Source organism: Strigops habroptila, chromosome 8 (genome assembly GCF_004027225.2).
Source record: "Strigops habroptila isolate Jane chromosome 8, bStrHab1.2.pri, whole genome shotgun sequence".
Taxonomy (NCBI): Eukaryota; Metazoa; Chordata; class Aves; order Psittaciformes; family Psittacidae; genus Strigops; species Strigops habroptila.
The window spans coordinates 7,032,939-7,053,899 of NC_044284.2; the positions used below are offsets into that span (position 1 = coordinate 7,032,939).

General features: G+C 41.2%; 1 protein-coding gene and 1 long non-coding RNA gene across 2 annotated transcripts in view; both read left to right on the forward strand.

Moving 5' to 3' along the window:
* Positions 1 to 3,741, forward strand: part of CAB39 (calcium binding protein 39) — a 43,026-nt gene extending 39,285 nt beyond the window's left edge. Inside the window, exons 8-9 of the mRNA XM_030494273.1 lie at positions 189 to 332; positions 1,159 to 3,741. Coding sequence (XP_030350133.1) covers positions 189 to 332; positions 1,159 to 1,347 — 333 coding nt within the window. The 3' untranslated portion in view covers positions 1,348 to 3,741. The remainder of the gene's footprint in view (positions 1 to 188; positions 333 to 1,158) is intronic.
* A 5,628-nt stretch (positions 3,742 to 9,369) lies between these two features.
* Positions 9,370 to 19,813, forward strand: LOC115611471. Its single transcript, XR_003992593.1, has 3 exons — positions 9,370 to 11,504; positions 18,106 to 18,283; positions 19,506 to 19,813. It is a non-coding gene; the product is annotated as an uncharacterized LOC115611471 (long non-coding RNA).
* The last annotated feature ends 1,148 nt before the right edge of the window (positions 19,814 to 20,961 follow it).

Consider the following 20,961-nt stretch of genomic DNA (forward strand, 5'->3'; position numbering starts at 1 on the left):
TCATATGTTTTAATGCTTGAGATCAGCTACTTTTCTTTAGTCCAGTCCTTCCATTATCTAGTGTCCAGCACACACCAAGTAATTTCTCTCCCTGTGTAGAAATGGCTGTGTGCATGCATGTTTATTCCTTGTTTCTTATGTCCAACATCAAATCATTTTTTCATTCGGGCTTGTTTTCCCACTTTTAGCTCCTTGGTGAATTGTTATTGGACAGACACAACTTCACAATTATGACAAAGTACATCAGTAAACCTGAAAATCTCAAACTAATGATGAACCTTCTACGAGACAAGAGTCGTAACATCCAATTTGAGGCCTTTCATGTGTTTAAGGTATGTTTAAAACCGCCCACCGTAGAACAAACAACAAAAGAAACCCACCAGAAGTTGCTTAGTTGAGTAAAGGACTTAGCTGAGCCTAAATGGAGCTTATCTTAATTACTGCTATGTGGTTAAATAAAGAGGGAGGTAATGTTTGTCTTTATTATGATCCATCTTCACAAATAACAAAAAACATTGAGAAAACAATTAGGAACTTGCATATGATAGTGTATGATCTCTCTCAGAAAATTCTGGAATTCAGAAGGGTGAAGTGTGGTGAGATAAGGAGGAATGCATGATTTCACATGAGATCATGAAGCATCCTGGAGTTAAAAAGTGTTTTGATCATGCTGCACGATTGATGAAGGGTAGCAGTATTTTTGTCAAGTCACCTAAATTTCAAAGCCTGAGTTGTAACTTGCACATTGTAACAGATACCTTCTGACTTGGCAGCAGACAAGCAAACAGCTAAGAGCTTGGAGATGTAACTTGAGGTATAAATGCTTTGGGGAACTTCAGGATAGACATCCGATGCTGTATATAACATGAAACCATGCCTTTGCTACTAAATTTAAACATGGAGTGTCTTCAGTGTGTTTTGCAGAGGGTATTGTGGCTGGTCACCTCCTACAAATTTAATTTACTTTGGTACTAGTGTTCAGCTTTTAATAAAACCCCCTTGCGTTTACTCCATTAGTTTTTGTCTGTAGAGATACTGGGATGTGGAAAAATTAAAACACATTAAGTTATTGTCATCACTGTTTTGTTGGCTGGGTTTGTTTTTTAACTTAGCCGCCTGTTCCCTATTGGCATGCTAATGCCTTTTATTTTCTTGCAGGTGTTTGTAGCCAATCCTAACAAGACACAGCCTATATTAGACATCCTTCTAAAGAATCAGACCAAACTTATTGAGTTCCTCAGCAAGTTTCAGAATGACAGGACCGAGGATGAACAATTTAATGATGAGAAGACCTATTTAGTTAAACAGATCAGGGATTTGAAGAGACCAGCACAGCAAGAAGCTTAATCTCCAATAAACCCTTAAAATATTAAACCCAAATTCAGCATTTGCTGTTAGATATTCAGCATCAGGCACTCTTATCGATTCATGAGGAACATTACTGCTAATCTGCTGTTCAGTGAACGGTTTTTGTTTTTCTCTTTTCTTTTTTAGTCCAAGTTGAAAAACATAGCTGCTGCTTTCTTGCACAATGTGGACTTTCTTGATATTTGTGTCATTTCAGAATTCAAAGACACTGCTTGTTTTAGGAGTCCTGAAAAGAAAGAGTCTAGGTTCGTGAAAGCAAACATATAGATACTAGTTTGGTTTAGGAGAGAAGGTATTAATGTAGTTAAGTAACAGGTTGCATGCTTGCAAATCTGAATAAATCTGTATGTTTGCACTTACCTTGTTTGAGATATGAGCACAATGTGACCTGTGCATACCTGGCACCGTAGTATAAGATTATATGCCTTGATTTAAAAAAAACAAAAATGTGCAGTGCTTTATTTGTAATCAAAGGGGAAATGTATCTAAGATGTGAGCTTATTGGGATAAACAGTTGTCTTGCAAATAAACTGATATTGAAACTTAGCAACTTTTAAAAGAGTGAAATCTCCAGGTTCATAAGGAAAATGTATATATGCCTTTCACTGCTTTATAGAACTTTTTTTTTGACATGATTTGATTTTTCTGAGAATTGACTTGTAAACTTGGAAATATGTTCTAAGGGGTTTTGTTAATTTTACTTTAAAGGTATTTCAGACAGTAGACCTAGCAGTGACATTTTGCATTTCATTTCAACAACGCTTGCCGGTTTCTTTTGTATATAACTCCTAGGCTGCTCATTTCTTTAAAATATGATTTAATTTGTACAGCAGAGGAATGTTATTGTATTAGTCTGTAACTATTACCTAATATTGAGTTTTGCAAAATGAATGCTCATATGTAATGGAATACTTCAGATCACATGGAAATGCTGATTTAGCAATCTTAAGTACTGCAGCATTAAAAGGAAAAAAACCACCAGAACCCAAACAAATTCACTTATCTAATGGGGTGCCATCGCTTAGGGTAGGCTGAAATAGAGAACTGGAACCCTTTATACTACATTCTTACTGGATAATATTGGCCTTATTCAGTTAAACTAGCATTGTGCTCACCAGCTCGGCAAAGGGTATGCTAAATTAATATCAATTCCTCTTACTGCTGGGGAGCCTGCAGTGCATCATTTCTTTCTTACAGTAAATAACTCAGTATAGTAGTTGTGTGAGTGAATGATTTAATTCCCCCTGACTTCAGGAAACAACTTCATAGGTGTCCTAGGGTAACAAAATGATTTAATTTTGTTAATTTTGTTCTTTAATGCTGCAAACTGTCAGTATTTATAAAAACAAAAAAAACCCAACTGATTTTGCACCATGGTTTTGTTACTGTGACCATACAAAAGGAATCTACTAAATATAGCTAAATGTTATTAAAATTGTATTTATCCATCATATAGTAATGCTAAGATCACAACCAAGCAAACTTACGGATTGGAGTCTGAGAGTTCAAATTCTGCATGGCTGAATCAGATTGCGAATGCTATAGAAAATGTTTGTTGCTTCCTGTCCTCTTCCTAATTAAAATATTCTGCAATCAGCAAGATGAAACTCCAAAGTGATATTTAAGCTGGTTTGAAAGCCTTCACAAGGGAAGTCAGATAGCTCCAGCAAATTGAGTTGTTTAAAATTGCTATTAACATTGTAATTGGTCTTCTAAAGGTTCTTAACGTGTCCTTTGCAAACCAATTCATTTTGCCTACAAGAAGGAAAATAGCTTACTCTGAAGATCACAGGCAAGCAGAATTGGCCATGAGATGGTATTATAGTTCAGTACTAACAGTCTATTACCTTTTGGTTTATCATAGCTGAGTGGAGGAAAACATTATTTGCCAAGTTACTCACCATAACATGTAAGGCTTCCTCTTTAGAAAAATGTAGACATGCTAAAGATTTATATATGTAAAGAAGTGAAAACATTTGGACTGGGATGGAGGTTACTCTATATTAGGCCTTGGAAACAATGGCTGTGGTGACTTTTTTTAATATGTGGAAACATTTGAATGTTGGCTTTCGAGAAGAAGTTGTATTTAAATTACAGCTCATTTGACGTGCTCTTCGTATTAAAAACCTATTGTTCTGGAAGTGGTTTCTTATCTGCTTGAAGGCTTAAGGGTATTAACTAAAAGTTATTTAAGTGCGAGCGGGTTTTGGGTTTTTGTTTTGTCTTTTTTTTTTTTTTTTTAAATAAGAGATGTATACAATTGTAATTCTACTTCCGTGGTAGCATTTCATTTCTCCTGAGGAAAACGCGTTTCTTATCCAAAAAATCTGGCTGGCCCCATAATTTAAATTGAAATAAAATTTTGAAGAAAAACGCATGGTCTTTACTGTTGTTGCTGAAGAGGATGAGTTTCTTGTGGATGTGCATCTGTTCTCCTGTATTGCCTTGGAGGGGTTCAGCTTTTTCCTTTATAAATGTGAAATAATTTTAAATCTTGGAAAATTCTGGCTTGCAAAAGTATTTTTAAGGAATAAAGACAGAGTCCTGTATTAGAGATGTAAGTAATTTTAAGTAATTATTGGTTTCTTTTGCCTATTTGTAGCATGATTTGCTGATTCTGTTCCTTTTTTGCATGACCAAGGGCAAAGAGAGGAGATGCTATTTCCTGCATCACATCTAGATACAGGACTTGATGGGATTAGCAGAAGTGAATCCTCGATAATTTGGGGTCCTTCCTTTCTCTTTAGATTTCGGAAACCCAAAGTGTGTGCAATTGGTAACTCATTCCTTAGTAAGTCCTGTGGTCGTCTTGCCTTGGAAGGTGTCCGTCCATTTTTCACAGGTAACACCCCCCAGTTCTGCAAGGTGGCAAACATCAAGAGAGAGTGTTACTCTGAAAACCAAAAACCAACCAAAACCCTCCCCCCAAAAAAAAGAAACCAACAACAAAATATTCAGGAGGTTTTGATGCAGGTTCTTCAGATGGTTTTGTTTAGCAAAATTACTGTAAAATCTGGTTTCCTGGCAGGAACACACTTGCCTTGCAGACAAAACTACTTGGTGTTTGATAGCCCCCTCTAGAGGCTACACATGTTGGAGCCTTTATATAGAACTGTTAGTATTTTCCTCCTTCATGGATCAGAGCTTACAAGGGGAAATAGTAATTTATACTCATAGTCAAATTGCAGATTTTAATTAAAAGAATGTGTGGTCAAGTTGGATACTTGGGAAAAATGTGTTCTCCAAAGGGGTGGTCAGGCTTTGGAACAGGCTGTCCAGGGCAGCGGTGGAATCACCATCCCTGGACGTGTTCACAAACGGTGTAGATGAGGCCCCCAGTGACAGGGGTTAGTGATGGTCTTGGCAGTGCTGGGGTAAAGGTTGGACTTGATCTTAAAGGTCTTTTCCAACCCAGTTGATTCTGTGATACTTGACATGAAATGGCCGGGGCAGGAGGAGGCACGGGGCATGCAATGAGATGATGGACTGATTTCTTAACATCTGTTCTCCCTGCAGCGGTGATAAGCCGGACCTGCCTTGTGAGCTGCCATCTCTAGCAACCGCTCGGAGCCCATGGGAGCAGGCTGTGGACAAATCTGCTTGCAGTACGTTTGCTTTCTGTTTGCCTGCCAAGTCATTCCTAGCAGGCAAGTGTGTTGGTTTTCCTTTTGCTGCTGTTTCTCTCCTCCCCCTGCCTTTATCCTAGACATTTGCTGGCTGCTCTGCTGTATAATTTTCCTGTCTCTATTGCTTTCTCCTGTGTGGCTGCTCACTTGAGCTGGTGCCATCTCATTGGATGCAGTACCTTTATTTTTTGTCATCATTTTGATTATTTCTCATTTCTCATATCTGTACTCCATTCTACAAAGGTTTTGGCCTTCATGAGGCTGTATTAAGTGCTGTTTCTTTTAGCTTTTCAGCGTACTGTAATTCAAGTTGATGGTTAGTATCATAATGAGGAAAAAAGAACTCTGTTATTTTGCATGTTATTGCTTTAAATCAGTGTTCAGCTTAATCTGAGCACATTGAACTTGTGAAGTGTTGTTTCCAGCATATGTAATCTGTATTTACAAGTGTACCTGGGTAGATCCAGTTTAAATCCCATGTGACTGGAGGCAGGGCAAAACAGCATCATCATCAAAATCTTTAAAGAAGTTACAAGGAGGGAGGAGAGGGACATGTCAATATATTGCATTATTTGAAGGAAATTGGCTATGACATAAAAGAAAAGACCTGTTCTGCTTCCTTTTTAAAGGTATCTGGTGACTCACCTCTGTTTAAAAACCACCACCACAAACCCCTTTGTTATACAGCCAGTGTATAATTGGGTTTTTAGTAAGTCTGTGGTATTCCCAACAAAATGTAAAGGCAAGCTCTTATGCAACAAAGGTAAGGATGTAATTTTTTTGTCTTGCTCAGAAATGCCCTGGCCAGAACTGGCTTTCTGTCACTTTTCATGAATAGGCCCTTCATACGTAGTGTTTCTTCACTATCTATGTATGGCAGGAGAGTTTTTTAGTGGTGGTGTGGTGGGGCTGAGCACCACTCGGGTATGCAGGGTTACATCTGCCTAAGGAGAGTGTCATGTTTGGAGGTGGCACTGCCTGAATTGCCTTAGGTGATTGTAATAATGGGAACAGTAAAGGATTGATCAAGAGGGCATGCCTGGAGTGAAGGAAGATAAAAAATGTGCTAGAATATAAAGATACAGTTTAGATATCTTTTAGGGAGGGTGGATCTGTTTGGAAAAATAAGTGATAGATACGTATGCTACTTTTTATATCTGTTGGAACAGCTATGTATGTACTATTTAAGATAAATGATTACGACTGAAGTTGTCTGCCCTCCTTGCCTGTAATTAAATCAACACCCAGTATTTTTCCATTTCTTCCCCAGCAAATTCCTTGTACAGAGCTGTCATGGAGAATCCTGTTACAGGTCTTGTTTTTTCCTTTTGTGTCAGCCTTTGGGAATGCCTCACATCCCACCAAGAAGAAACCCAGGGTGATAAAAATGTGAGTGTTGCCTAACAAGGTTCTACTATTAAAAGAGACGTTGAACTGAATTTAACATTGCTTAGTGTTTAGAGGCTTGCAGGAAGGATTAGGTTTGCACTTAATTTGAGCAAAACACAAGAATAGAAGCTGTATAGATTTTTAGGGCTGCTTTGGCAAGTTTAAGAGTGTTGTGTGTTCTAACATAAGTAAGCCTTTGTAACTATAATTTGGGGCATCTAAATAAGGCAGGCAGTACATGTAGTGCAGTGTTTAAACAATTGAGGTGTGAGCAAAACAAGTTTTTGCCTTTAGCTCTTTACCAGCCTCTCCAGATTGTACAGAATTAAGATGTGTTGCTAAGAGAAATCAGACTGTATTGCAGGCTTCCAGGCACCTAGACAGGTTGAGAAATACAGTCTGGAGAGACTAAAAGGTGCAAGGGTTCACCTGGCTGTAAAACTTAGCTTGCAGCAGCTGAATTTCCTCCTCTTTATTCATCTCTGAAACTACAGAGTGCTGGGTCATGCTAGCTGACATCCAGTTACACGAAAACAGCATTTAAGGATTTACAGTAATATTACATTTTTACGTAAAACATTTTTGCCCTGGAAGTTGTTTCTTAAACTAGTAGGAGACCAGTTTCACAAACAAAAGAAGTGTATTGGCTGAGCTAGGTTTTGGTAATGTTTCTTCAGGCTGTTAGAACAGTAGGGAAACCCTTTAGGCTTAACTTCATGGTACTGCACATGCTTCACGTTTGAGGAACCCTTACAAAACACAGACGTGAAGATGAGGGTTGAATCTTAGTTGTAAGTCATATCAGAGCAATCTTCTATAAATTAACAAAGCACAGGTAAAGCTAACATAGCAGGAACAGTTACAGACCTGCAGAGGAGGAGTTTGTTGGAGGTTGTGAATAGTTTGCAAGTGTTTAATTTGATTTAAAAGATCAAATGGTTTGCCATACTAGGTTGTAGGCCATCAGAGTGCAATATATATAATATGGTAGACACTATACAGAGAGGATGGGAATTTTGGCTTCATCATTCAGTTTATCTAATATAAGAAACAGCTATTTTACGAAGAACAAAGCGTGCAAGAGCTTTGATGGGCAGTGGTTGAAAGTGGTTTTGCTCCTTGGTGTTATTTGTGAAGCTGGAGCCCAGCTCTCCAATTTCTAATGCCTGTCTTCCCTTCTCTTGGGGATTCACCTGCAAATGGGAGGGGAGAGGCATGGGTTGGAGCTAGATGATCTCAAGGTCCTTTCCAACCCGAACTTTTCTATGATTCTATAACAAAATGTCAGGGAAAAGCACATGTCTCATTCCATGCTGCTACTTTACAATTGTAAAATGTTTCCCCTTTGAATCTTATATACAAGAATAAACTGAAAGCTAGCATGGGGAAATCTAATAGAATCATAGAATGGTTTGGATTGGAAAGGACCTTAAGATCACCTAGTTCCAACGCCCCTGCCATGGGCAGGGACACCTTGCACTAGACCATGGCACCCAAGGCCCTGTCCAATCATAGAATTCCAGGTTGGAAGGGACCTCAAGGATCACCTGGTCCATCCTTTCTTGGCAAAGCATGACCTAGATGAGATGTCTCAGCACTCTGTCCAGCCGAATCTTAACAGTGTCCAGTGCTGGGGAATCCACCACTTCCCTGGAGGGTTTATTCCAATGGCTGTTTGTTCTCATTGGGAAAAAGCTCCAAAAAGAAAGCCCTTCTTAGTTTACTAGCAAAGAGGAATTGGTAATGCTTGTATTGATATTTATGTTGACTGATGGCTTTTCAGAATGAGCAGTAAACTGCCCATCTGGTTTTGAAAAACGTGCTGGGCAGGTAGCACCCAAGGTCAAATACTGCGTGGCTTCTGGTTTCAGCTCTTTTCCACCAGCTGTATAGGCTTTGCTGCCAGGTCCTGGCCAGGAGAGGTGGCACTGCTGCCGTCCAGCTTGTCCCAGCTTCTGCAGCCTCCTGGCTGACCTTGCCTCATCCCACAGACTCCTTCCATGTTAGATAAAAACCTTTTGGGAAAAGAACATGGGGCAAGATAGGGCACCAAAGAAAAGGGTCAGAAAAGATCCAGTTTTGCAGCAGAGCTGTCAGTGTTCTCATAACACAGCACTGCAGTGGGAACAGCAGTTTTGTGTTACTTGTCTTTGACTCGGATAACCGTGTTTAGTCAGCCACACAGGCTGAACTGTTTCTGGTCTGGGGATATGATGGTTTGTAAATCTTCTTTATCTCTTCTGGCAGTCCCACTCCTTGCTTCTGAACTTCCAAGTCCATAAAGGATATTTTCTGCAGCTCTGCTTTCTGTTAGTTAATCCCTTTTACAGAGTCTGATTCTTCACTTACAAAATCCCAGTTCTCTTGGCAAATCACTTTTTTCCACTCTTGCCTTTCCCTTCCAATTTCTGCCATTTGTCTTTTCAGTCCTTTTTCCGAGGGACTCTTTTGGACATTTTGGGAAATGCTCTGTAATTGCTGAGTCTCATGTAAGAACTGCGGTTATTTATGTCTAATCATTTTATCTCCAGTGGTAAAGAGTTTGTCATCGAGGTTTTGCCATTTTGCCAACACTCCCTGGCAGTGTTCAAGGCCAGGTTGGACACAGGGGCTTGGAGCAACCTGCTCTAGTGGAAGGTGTCCCTGCCCATGGCAGGGGGTTGGAACTGGATGAGCTTTAAGGTCCCTTCCAACCCAGACCATTCTGGGATTCTATGATTGCTGCAGGCAACATATGGTTTCCTATAGGCCGCTATTTGTGTATCATTAGAAAATAATGAATATAGTGAGAGTAGATGATGAGTACAGCACATATGGGGCTCGCTGCACTGTGTCAGGCAGATGGGAATTTTGATGGTGATGTGGAGAAGGATTGGGAGCAGCACTAGCATAGTGTGACCAGGGTGAACCTTACTAATGCTTGAGGTGCCACAGGTTTGACCGCATAATGTTAGGAAGCCAGATGCTGCCGGCACCTTCCCACAGCTGTGTGGGGCACTAAATACCTGACTTGATAACAGATTTATAAAGCAGACAGTGTTTTACTTCTGATTCCAAAATGTATAAACCTTTATATTTGGGTTTCTGGTATCAATAACAGGCTCTGTCACTGAGTGTGCTTTTGCAATCTTTCCTGTCATTTCTGTGCTGTAGGTAGGTGGCTGGGACAGTCTCCTGATCTCAAGCTAGCTGGCAGGTGAACCTTGTTCTCCAAACAGTCAAATGCTATCTGTATCATCCTGTGACTAGACAGCAGTCTGCACTGAATCTTCTGAACTCAGCAGAGGAGATCAGGTCTTCGATTTCCTAGTCTCTTGGTGGATTAGTCCTAAAAAGACTGTTTCTGCTGCTGCAGTTGGATTTGCAGTGCTGCTGCCAGAAGTGACAGGTTTAAGGACTAATCTGTCCCCCTGGCGCCCAGGTTCAGAATGACCCTTGCAATTTGCATGCAGCATCAGTATCTCAACCAGACCCTGTTTCCTTCCAGTGCTGTCTGTCTTATTCATTAGCATTCTCATGATAAGAAAAGGCAATTGCAAATCAAACAGCATTTAAATTGGTACACCAAAAGGACAAACGAGCCTAAAACATTGCCCAGACAATGGCTTCATGAAGGGCTGTTCTCAGGGCTGGCCTGCAGCCTCTTCTGGAGAGCTGGGTGATGATACCGGTGTCACTGTTATTTCTTTCTTGAGTGAAACTGCTTTTTGTGCCAACACTTCCACACCTCTCCAGCCTTATCCTCTGGCACAGTTTAGAGCTGCTTGAAGATTGCTGGAAATAATGATGTCTGGAGCACTCAGCTGGAGTGAGGTCCTTCAGCCTGTAGCTGCTGAGCTTCTGGACATGTGTGATCTGCTTCTGAGAGGTCTGTAATGTCTACAGGTTTGCATTCACTCTACAGGGAGGTTTTGCTTTATTTGGAGGAATAAAAAAGTCTACAGATCAAGGGTCAGAAGTCCTGTGACAGCAGGGAGATGGTTTTAATTTGATTGCCCTTATCTTACAGTGTGGCCTTTAACTTCAGGAAGCAGAAGGGAAGTGAGAAGATATCTCTATCCAAATAGAGTACTGGCAGTTCTGATCTGTGGTTCTCCACACCTTAAAGAAGCCTACTATGCCAAAGTGGGTACTTTTCTGCCCCTTGTTGCCTCTACAGCAGCAGAGAGCACAGAAGCAGATCCAGGCCAGACACTGGTCATGGTGACATCACTTTCAGGTTTTGGATCTGGCTTCCTTGATGTTTCTGTGCATATTGTGGCTGGACTGTCTCCATCTGAAATTATCCAGAATCAGTGTGGATTCTCTGGGGCATTGGGCAGTTTGGTTAGTCCAGGTCAATTCAAAATGAAATGTTTTCATCCTCTTTACAAACAAAACTTTAATTTTATTCTTCTTTTGGCAGAAAAAACCTTTTTCCTCTCATGGAAAATTTCTATTTTTCTCAGAAACAGAATTCTCTTTCAGAAGAGCTCCCCTATGGAAAATTCCAAGCCAGCTCCAATCCTAAAACTTAATGCCAGAAAACATGTAGCAGGCATTAGCAGAGGGTGACATGGGGTATAATCTATCATTTAGTCCTAACTAGGGCAACATAGCCATATGAATTTGAGAACATGAGCAGGCTCAGCATCCCTAGCTCAGCATGCGGTAGGCAATCCACCAAAAGCACACTTGCAGCAGAGGGGAAAAGAGTTGTAATAATTATTCAGTTTTGAAGGCTCAGTTGAGGAGCTGAGAAAGAAACTGGCAAAATGTCATCAGATGCACCATGTCTGCTTCCTCTTACTGACTTCCAAATCCAAAGTGTTTGCTTTACAAATAAGATATCTTTTGTTGTTTGTTTTTTTAGCAGATAGTTTCACCGACAACCAGTCTGAAAGCAAAGGCTTCCTCCTCCTGTAAGAAGTATGCTGGGGTGAAAATCATCTGGCATGTTTACAGGCACAACAGACTTCAATGTTGAAGTTGGTTCTGTTGATGCACAAGAAATAATAGCCTCCAATCCTTCTCCCACAGCCCTGATTGCTGCTTTTCTACTCGGAAAAGAGACCAGCTGACTGAGAAAGCACTGTTCCCTTCAGCAGAAAAAGGATCTGGGATTCAAGCCTGTCTTAAAAGGTAACTTAAAGCCTATTTGTGGAAGCATTGCCCAATTTAGCACTCATCTGGGAAAAACAGCAGGCTTCTGGACAGGAAATGTGACTTGGCAGTGCAAGACAGCATCACGTTGGGAAGGGAAAAGGATGGAGAAAGGCAGGTCAAGTGCTTCACGATGTGGCAGTGCTTATGTGTCCTGCCACAGTGTGTTGATGGGTCTCTTTGTTTTCATGTGCACTGTACAGACTCATCTTTTAAGGGCTGAGCTCACAGGCTGTAATCAGTTATCTCAAACTTCTGTCCCAAACATGGACTTGAGTGTATATTAAGCCTATCCAGGCACTGAAGTACTTTTCCTTGTCTGGCTTCAGTGTAAACGGCTGCTTGCCTGCCTGCCTGCCTCTGGTATGAACTGAGCAAAAGGAGCAGCTCTGATTCAGGTTTGGGTATGTGGTATCATGAGCCAGCACTTGGTCTTTAGCAGCAGCCCAGTACTGCTCCATCCGCACAACTTGGGGGCAGAACTTCTTTTTTGAAACCTATGTGGATGCAAGTTAGCTTAAAGCATTTCTTAGAGCATGAGAACAGACCAAGCCATTACGTAGTCAGTGTCCCACTGCTGCTCACTGAAAGACCCAATAGCACAGAACAAATTGATTACTCCTTTTCCTGAAGGGGGATGACTTCCAGACACACCTAGAGAGACTATCTACAGACCAAATTGCCACAGACTCATCAATTTAAATTGTTGTCAAAGGCAATGAAAAGGCATTTGATTTATCACTGATTTCAAGTGTGAAGGACAGGTTTCCTCAGCTCAAAGATAGCTGTGACTTTTTGGAGGACATTACTTTTTTTAAACTAAACCATTAGCAATGTAAAGATGTTAATTTATTTGTACCTTTGAAAAGATTTATTGCAGCTAAACTGAATTTCATTCGGTTTGGCTTTTGAATCTGCAAATTTGTTGACTTTCATCTGCAGCCTTGAGAATCCAGTGCATGATGGGCACTAACCAAACGTCCTTACCAATGTGCTCGGTCCTGACTTGGGCATGTCTTTGATGCTGTTTGCCCCAGAGCCTTCTCTTCAAGGCAGGACTTTAATTTTTAATGTAAAAGAGAAGCAGGAGCAAAAGAAATTCTTTCAGAATAAGAACTACCAAAAAACCCTTTCATGTCCTCTGTGCATTATACGAAGGGAAAAAATAAGAGTAGTCCAGAGGTTCTGTGCCCCTTTCCTTTGAAGGTCTCCTTTAATGATTTGTTCAAGCAGTTCTGTCCGGTTTTTGGGTTTTCTTTAGTGTGCTCCTTCCTCCCAAAGAAGCAGATGAATAATGTTTCTCTTGTTTGTTGTTATGTGAAATATGAAGCTTTATACTGCTGCCCCTCAGGTGCCATCGTGAGCTGCTCTTGCACTTAGAAACAACAGACAAAATCCTATTGGCTTTTCCTGTTGTTGCATCTTGGTTTTGAGAGCGATAGAAATGAAAGTTAGAATGAGGTGACAGCATTTAGGACCTATTTTGTTTCTCAGAGTTACAGAGCTAAAACACTCAGCATTTCACTGTTCCTGCAGGAAAGACCAACCAAATGCTTCATGAAGGAAAATAGTGTTTCTGGAGAGTTGAGCAATCTCATAATGGTGAGGTTTCCACCTGAGCAGCTCTTGGCAGTTCTGAAAGGTTCAGTCAGCCTATTATCTCTTCTAAGTATATAAACATAAATCTGTATTTAAAAAGAAAGAGGTTAAAAGTAATAGGAAGTGAAGTCATGCAGGGTGATATGCAAACCCCAAGTGTTCCTTATTTATCTTGTATCTTTGCACTGAGTGCAGCATTGTGTAATGTCACAAGTGCTGAATATTTTCTCTAGTGAAGTGATGCATTTAATTAAATTCACTGTTTAAAGTTCAGTTATTCATTAAAGGTACACAGCTGTCCAGAAAGACGTGCTGACCTTGGGTATACTATCTATGCTAATCTCCTGTATAGCCCTCTTCAGAGGGATGTTAGGGATATGAACTAGAAAAAACATTGTTTCATATAATTCACACAAAACAACCGTGGAGAGTGTCTTGGCATAGACATTTACCATTCACCTGACTGTTCCAAAGTGACACTGTTCACTGTCTGAAACCAGCAGATCAGGGCACGCATGTCCTTTGGTTTCTCTCTCACCGAGTCTGGACTTTGCTGCTGTTAGTGCATTCTCGTGGTCAGGGCTGACCCTCAGCCCCCCCGACAGCTCCGGCCTCTCCCCAGGGTGGGGGCCCTTGGGCATTCCTGGTTAGCAGCTCACCTCTGAAGGGTGTTTTCATGTTGGAAGCAAGCAGATACAAAGGATTTGTAGAATTCAAATGGCGTTTACCCACAACAAAGAATCATAGAATAGTTTGGGTTGGAGGGGACCTTCAAAGGATGCACAGTTCTCGTCAAACAATAAAACATCTATTCGTTTCCCTGCTCTTATTTTTCTGTTTTCCACTGCTCAAGTGTTCTCTGTGTTGAGGTTGAAGCTTTCAGGGCCCAGTAGCCCTCTGCCAGCAGATGTCTTTCCTGAAACAGAGGGGCCCTGTTTTCTCCCAGCATCTTTTGCCCTTGTCCAGCCTCAGTGTAAAGTATTCTTTGCTGTAGAAATGTGTTTCTTATTTCTCTTATCTGCCCAAGGCTCCTTTCTTGCTGAATTCTGTCTTTTCTTCTATCTTCTCAGATCCAGCACTAGTTTGATCTTGTTTTCCTCTGCTGGTGTTTTCCCATTGTCAGCCAGAGAGAGAGAGAGAAAGCTGGCTTTATCAGGAATAGAGTTATTCTTTTGTTCTCCAGAATTCCGAAAGGCTTGGCTTCTAATGGTCTTTGCTCAACCTATGGGTGGATAAGCAGGTAGAAGACACCATGGTCTTTACTCAGCATAAGGAACATAGGGTAATAGGCTGTGAAAGATGGTCAAAAGATAAGGAAGCAACCACTTAGGTCTCAAACAAATTTGATTCAAGAGGTTTCTTTACCTACTGAAGTGTCAGTGAAACTGTAGCAGGTCACTCTACTTGTGAAAAGTTAAACTGCAGCACAAAATCTGAGTGTGCTTCGATGAGGGTAAAGCTTTGAAAAGGTACGGCATATTTTTTGGTTCTGTCAAGACAATGTAATCTCCTACTATCTAGGAAAGCGTGATAAAAGAAATCCTGTCTTTGGGGCTTGCAAGTGTCTGCTGTGGAAGTAAGTAAGTGGTGTTTAAAGGTCAGAATGCTCTGGTGATAAGAGAGATGTACTGAAAGGGCAAAAGAACCACAGAGGACTTCCTGCGTCATTACAGCAGGTGCTGGATGAAATTGAGAGTAGCTGAACAAAGCAAACCACAATGATGACAGGATATTCAAAGCGAAATGTGGAAATAATGAGTCATTCCCACTTATTAAAGTGGAGGGGGAAGAGATTTCTGCCTCAATTTATCTACGGGATATAAAAGTACCGTTAACAAAAGAGGAAAAAAATCCCTTTAACCTAATTAACCCAAATCCCTTCAGATTATGGAAGTCACCAATCATGCAATGTTGTTACCCAAAAAACAGTATTTTTCAGGAGTCTCAGGTTTAATCTTTCTTTGTAATCCAAGTGATATGTTGCTTGGTTGTAAACAAACACATCTGTGCTCTCGAGTGTTTCTCAGATATCCAGAGTTAAACAGTGTTAGTGAAACCGGGTAGTTGAGGGCATGTCCTCAATGGTCTGTAGTGCTGTATGAAGACAGCCAGACCCTTTCTGGGTAACATCATCAGCTTGATCACCTCGTGCAGCTCTCCTGGTCTGTCACCCAGCTTGTGGTTCAGGGCAAGCTCATCAACTGCTCTGCTGTGTTGTGCCATGGAGACTTGCTTTGCAATGCTTTAAGCAGACAGAAAGCACAGGTTTATTCAGAATAGATCATCCCCATGTAATAGATAATGTACTGATTTTGGAATTTAGTTTATTGGATTTGGTGTTTCTTAGTGGAAGTGTGACTTCCCAAAAGGAATGCTTATTCAACGGAAGACCTTGCCAGTAATTTCCAAGAGATTCCTGCTGTTTTATGCAGATTTATACTTCACACCCTCTACTATGTAAAGTGACCTCTTTGTCCATCAGAAGCTTTTCCTAAGAGCTTTTATGCATGTTCTGTTGCTACTTATTACTCTGGTAGTAAATCAGGTTGCACACATTGGATGCCTAAGATACCCAGTTCTTACACAGGCGATGCCCTCTGAAACAGTCCTCCTTAACAAGGCAGGCTGATGCTGTCAGGAAAGCTCAATCCTCATGGAGACTGTCCATATGGTCTGTGACTGTTCGTCTGTTGGTATGAAGACTAGCATCTTGCAAGAACTGAAAGTCTGATAACATGCACAATGTGAGTGTGTGTGTAGAGATAGGTTAACCTAATAGGTTAACATCATTACTGCTTGGTCACCTAGGTGATGGATCTTGCTGCTATAGTAACCTGGAGGCTACGTTGCTCATCAAATATGGATTTTAACAAATGGGAATGATTTATGGTGTTTGTCTCTTGGGTCCCCTGTAACTGCCTGTTGACCTTTGAAAATATTTACAAGAATTGTAAAATGAGACTTTTGAGTAAAGGTTTTATTTCCCATTTTTTTCCTTGGAATTGTGTCATGGAAAAGACATGATGTTTATGCCCAGACACCAAACTTAGGATAGAGATTTTTGAAGAAAGGTAGTGCTATTGTTTATTACCTTGTGAACTCTTGTCTCTTAGGACCATCCCTCGCTAGGCAAGCTGACATTTTGACCTGTATCCAGAGGAGTTTGAGCCAACTCAATATATGTATCTTTGGGCATCCACATGGCCTTTTCATACACTTGTGCCAGCATGCATACCTGCAGCCACGTGCTGTTCCAGGGCCACGTCTGGAAAGTGGATATTCTCTGTATGGCTTATGGTATGTTGTGGGATGCCGTAACTTCTCTTCCTTGACCCAGATGAGAGGTACTTTTAATACATGAGGTGCTTTCAGCACGGTAACAGCGTAGTATGTTCATTCAGGGATGCAACCTTATATGCTGTTGGGTAGGAGATTTTCTTGGATTCAGACATCAGCATGTTTGGTGTTTCTCACTGAGAGCTGTGAAAGATGATTCAGAAGTCACAAGAGCACCGAGTGGGAGATAGCTCATAAGACTACTGGTCTTTTTTTGCTATGACTATATAAAAACTGGCTGTTTTCAGGAGAACCACAGTATATGCCCTTTGTTACCCACTGTGTATCACCTTTTTTCACTTGGACAATAAAGCTAGTAGAATAGGAGATATTTTCGTAATTCCTATGCAGAGGTACTTAACACAAGAGAGATTTTTAGATTTCTCTTGGCAGAGCAGGATGGGACAAGGGGAATATGTCCTGATGACTTGTGGAGGGACAAACCAGTAGATCCTGCACAATCTGACCTGGCTTATGAGACTTCCTGCTTTTTGGAAGATTTTACAAGGGATGAATAAAAATCTGGAATAGCACTAATGAAATCAAACCCACAAGTGATTAAAAACAAGACTGCCAGCTTCCTGCGCCATGGATGCACTCTAGGCTTACCATGAAGATGGAGCAGGGCCAGCATGTGCATCCCAGGAGCTCACCAAGACAAATCTCCATGTAAGTGGGGAGCCATAGAATGCAGCAGCCCATTCATCAGAAATCTGTGGAAATAGCCCAAAAGGTAACCGCAGTCATGCTGGAAATGACAAGAGCGTTCTCTGATGTCCCACCGTACAGTACTGACAATTTGCCTGCTCCTGGCACAGCCAACCGTGTGGCTGTTGATAGAGCTGTGTTACATGTTTAGGAGAAGTTTGAGAAGAGTATATGTTCATGGCACTCCAGCTGTAATACAAACCTGAATATAGTCTCTGGGCATTAATTAACAAGATTCTTTGAATGCTTTACCAACCAGCATCTTCACTGGCAGAACAGGCAGTAGCTTCATCTTACATGATCTGCTAGCTGGTGATTTCTTATATGCAGGGTTAAAGTGTAATACTCATTCTTGGGAATAGGGGTTATTGGTGGGGAAGGATACAATATAATAGGCCTTGAAGATAGAAACACAGGGGAATGGAGCCTGCCATTGAAGGATGCTCCAATGACATAATGTCATCTGGATTTGCTATGTCTATGCTACAAAGAGAGGGTGGATAGAGAAAGTTTGGGTATCTACTTGTAATCTGGGATGTCTACTTGGAAGTTGGGTTGCTCTTATTCCTGGGCAGAAAGGTGTTAAGCAGTGTAGGGGGACAAGAAAAGAGTGTAGAGAGCTTGCTTTAGGCAGCTGTATGACTATTGGGTCCACGTAATGAGCTGAATTAGAGCAAATCTAATTACCTTTTTCATTGCTTTTCCGTTGGCACCTAATGGTGGTGGAGTCCATGACTCCATGACGCATTTTCCTGCATCCATTGACCCCATGAAGCATTTTCTTCTCATCAGTGAGCAGCTTCCTTCTATGTCATGTGAGATTAGGCCAGTTTTCAATGAAACAACAACAAACAGTGAGGTATGAATGAGAAAGGTTTCACAGAAGCTTGTTCTAAGTGTTTCACCATTAAATGCTAGTTCTTCCTTGGTCCTTTAGGAGGCAGACTCTGGCAGAAAGAATTTGTCTGCAGCTGGCAAGCTGGATGAAGATGAAAGTCCTGGAAAAATCCCCTTCATGACTGAATTCTGCAAGGGGACCTCATCTCAATCCCTGGTCCGAAAGATCACCGAGCCGAAGTGCTGCTGCCATGTTTGTGAAGCCAGAGCCCTGTTATGTGAGTGTACCAGATGCTAAATAGGAGCGAGTAGCTACAACCCTTTTTTTCCCCCCAAAGAAAGTCAGCTGCTTTTCCTCAATCCCTTGGAAGATAAACCCAATTTCTGTGTCGTCAGCTGAATTTCAGGTTCTACCCCTCACCTTAAAGTTGTCAAGGATAGTTAATAGTAGTGATAAGTGAAGAGGGGGCAAATAGGTGGGAAGAAGTAATTCTTCTAGCACTATACTGAATTGCTTATACTTTTGTAGGGCTGAAGGAAAGAAAAGCTAAAGGTGTTTATCTTCAGCTTCTTTAACACTTGAACATGTTTCACCTGGTGAGTGCAGGGGGCAGATGGTTCCCATCACCTAAGACTAAGAATAAATTTTGGAACCCTTTTCCTTCTCAATAATTTTCCTTTCTCAGAGCTGAGGAGTAGTGGCAGATCTGTGTATAAATCAGTTTCATTTGTTCACCAGATGGGTGATGTGGCCCAAGCCAGGCAAATAGGTGGGAGCAGTTGAGGGTGAAGGTGGAGCTCATGAGGCCATGCTCGGTGCTGTGTGAAGGTGGCTGGCCTCAGAGTAAAAGAGGCTTCTGGGGTTAAGAAGTCAGCTATCCTAGATAAAGATGCCTATGGTCAGGGTTTGGAGAAAAGCTATTTTTGGTGAAGGGGGTTGTAGATGTTGTCTTTGTTCCCTTGTTCCTGGGACCTTCTGAACAGAAGCATGGCAATTACTAGGTGTGGCTTGCTTTGGCTTTTATTTCATTTGAGCTGCAAAGCAGAGGACACTTATATAGCAAAGGCTAGATCGATTTCTGCCAATTGCTGACTCTGAGCTTGCTTGAATTGGTATAATATGTGCTGATGCTATAAATAAAAGCAGTTCTGTCTCTTGCACTGAAAACTCTTTGTCAGCCATGCAATGCTGAGATTTTGTTAGGTATTAATTAAGTTATGGGTATGTGTAGGATGCCATGTATTGCTAGGAGGGATGGCAGATTCTTTCCATGTGACCCAGTTTGCAGTAGGTTTGGGGATGACGAACAAGGTGTCTGAATAAAAGGGTTGATGCTTGAGTCACCCTCCCCAAAAGAAGGCAAAAAACCTAAGGATGTCCAAGTAGTCATTTGGCTTGGGTTCCTAGTGACATGTCTACATTTTTGTCTACATGTCTAACATACTGGCCATGGTTTTGTTATTCTTGGGTTTTCTTATCTTTCTGGTGTGTATTTGCAGTGCTGCGTTCAAAGGCAAGGCACCAAAAAGAATTAACAAATCTAAGGAACCAGGGCAAGAAGGAGGAGTTAACGTTGAAGTCTCCATCTCCTAAGGATTATTGGTATTACTACAATGTCCTGTGATACTTCATCCCTCTTGGGTTCAAGGTAATGGTAGTTTTCTAAGCGTGTAACATAAAACCCTGAGATGTTCATCAAGATCTGCTAATTAAAGAGACAGCAGGCATTTAGGATGTGGCTGTCACAAAACACCACAGCACTTATCCCTGAGCTTTGAAAAGCAGTTCTTCAACAGTCAAACTCCTGGAAAGGGATGACATTTTCTTTCCTCCTTCCCTGCGTAAGATCCATTGGAGAACTGGTGCTGGTATGCAGTGTCACGCTTCTTCCTCTTCAGTGTGTTCTGCTCTTGCCAGAAAGTTGCTTATTTGGGCTGAGCATGCTCAGCCACTCTTAGCAAGCCCTGAAGAAGAAGGAAGCTGAGAGATAAGAAGGTGGAGTGGCCTTTGTTCGCTCTGCCTGTCTCTTGCTTTCTACTCAGCTGATCAGGCATAGGAAAGGAAAATAACAAGTATACTTTCAGCATATTACTGAGTTCTGCTCATTTTTACAGCACACTCTCTAGTACAAGCCCTTATTGGAATGGCAGTGGAAAGGCAGAATGATTTAAGGACTCTAAAATTCACATTTTCTTCCAGCCTGATATAGTGAGGGAATATTAATACACCAGGCAGACCTCTGAAATAGATTCAGCTCAGTAAATAGCAAACATATTGGCTGGCTTGAAATATATTAAGGCACTTATTTTGTGCTCTTTCCTTAATGTTGTGGGGTTTTCTACACAGAGTGTTACTTTTCTGAATGCTGGAAAGTGGCAAGGTAGAGGACAGTTTCTCTAATAAAGGGTTATAAAAGCCTCACCAGTCCATCACTTCAGAAGTGCTATGGTGCGGCTCTGCTTAATGAAAGATCAGTCAAGGAAATTGTTCCTGGGTTCAACTTAATTACATGCAAGAGATGGAAACTTTGTTATCAAAGACTAATAAAATATCAGGTGGCTCTAATGAAGTCAGTGAGGTGGCAGTTTTAAACTGAAACCTGCTTAATAATAGAAAAGACAGTAGATTTGAGCAAGATGCTTTATAAGCAGCATGTCACTTCTCTGCTGCAAGGCAAGAGACGCGTTTAAAGCTGCATTAGCAAGAAATGTTAAGTTCATTGTCAGTGTTTATCCTCTCAGCCTCAGACTGAAGGGCCTATAGCTGGGGGAGATTTCTTATTGAAGAATCCTTTTAGTCTGAAACTCAGCCTGTGGTGGCTGGGGTGATTTTTCTTAAAGCTTGCGAAGCCATTTATCCGCTTGTGGAATTGAAATAGGAAGATCCCTTGAAATGACATGCTGTGAATGATACTACATTTTGAACCATTAAATAAGCAAAGATGCTTAAAGTTTT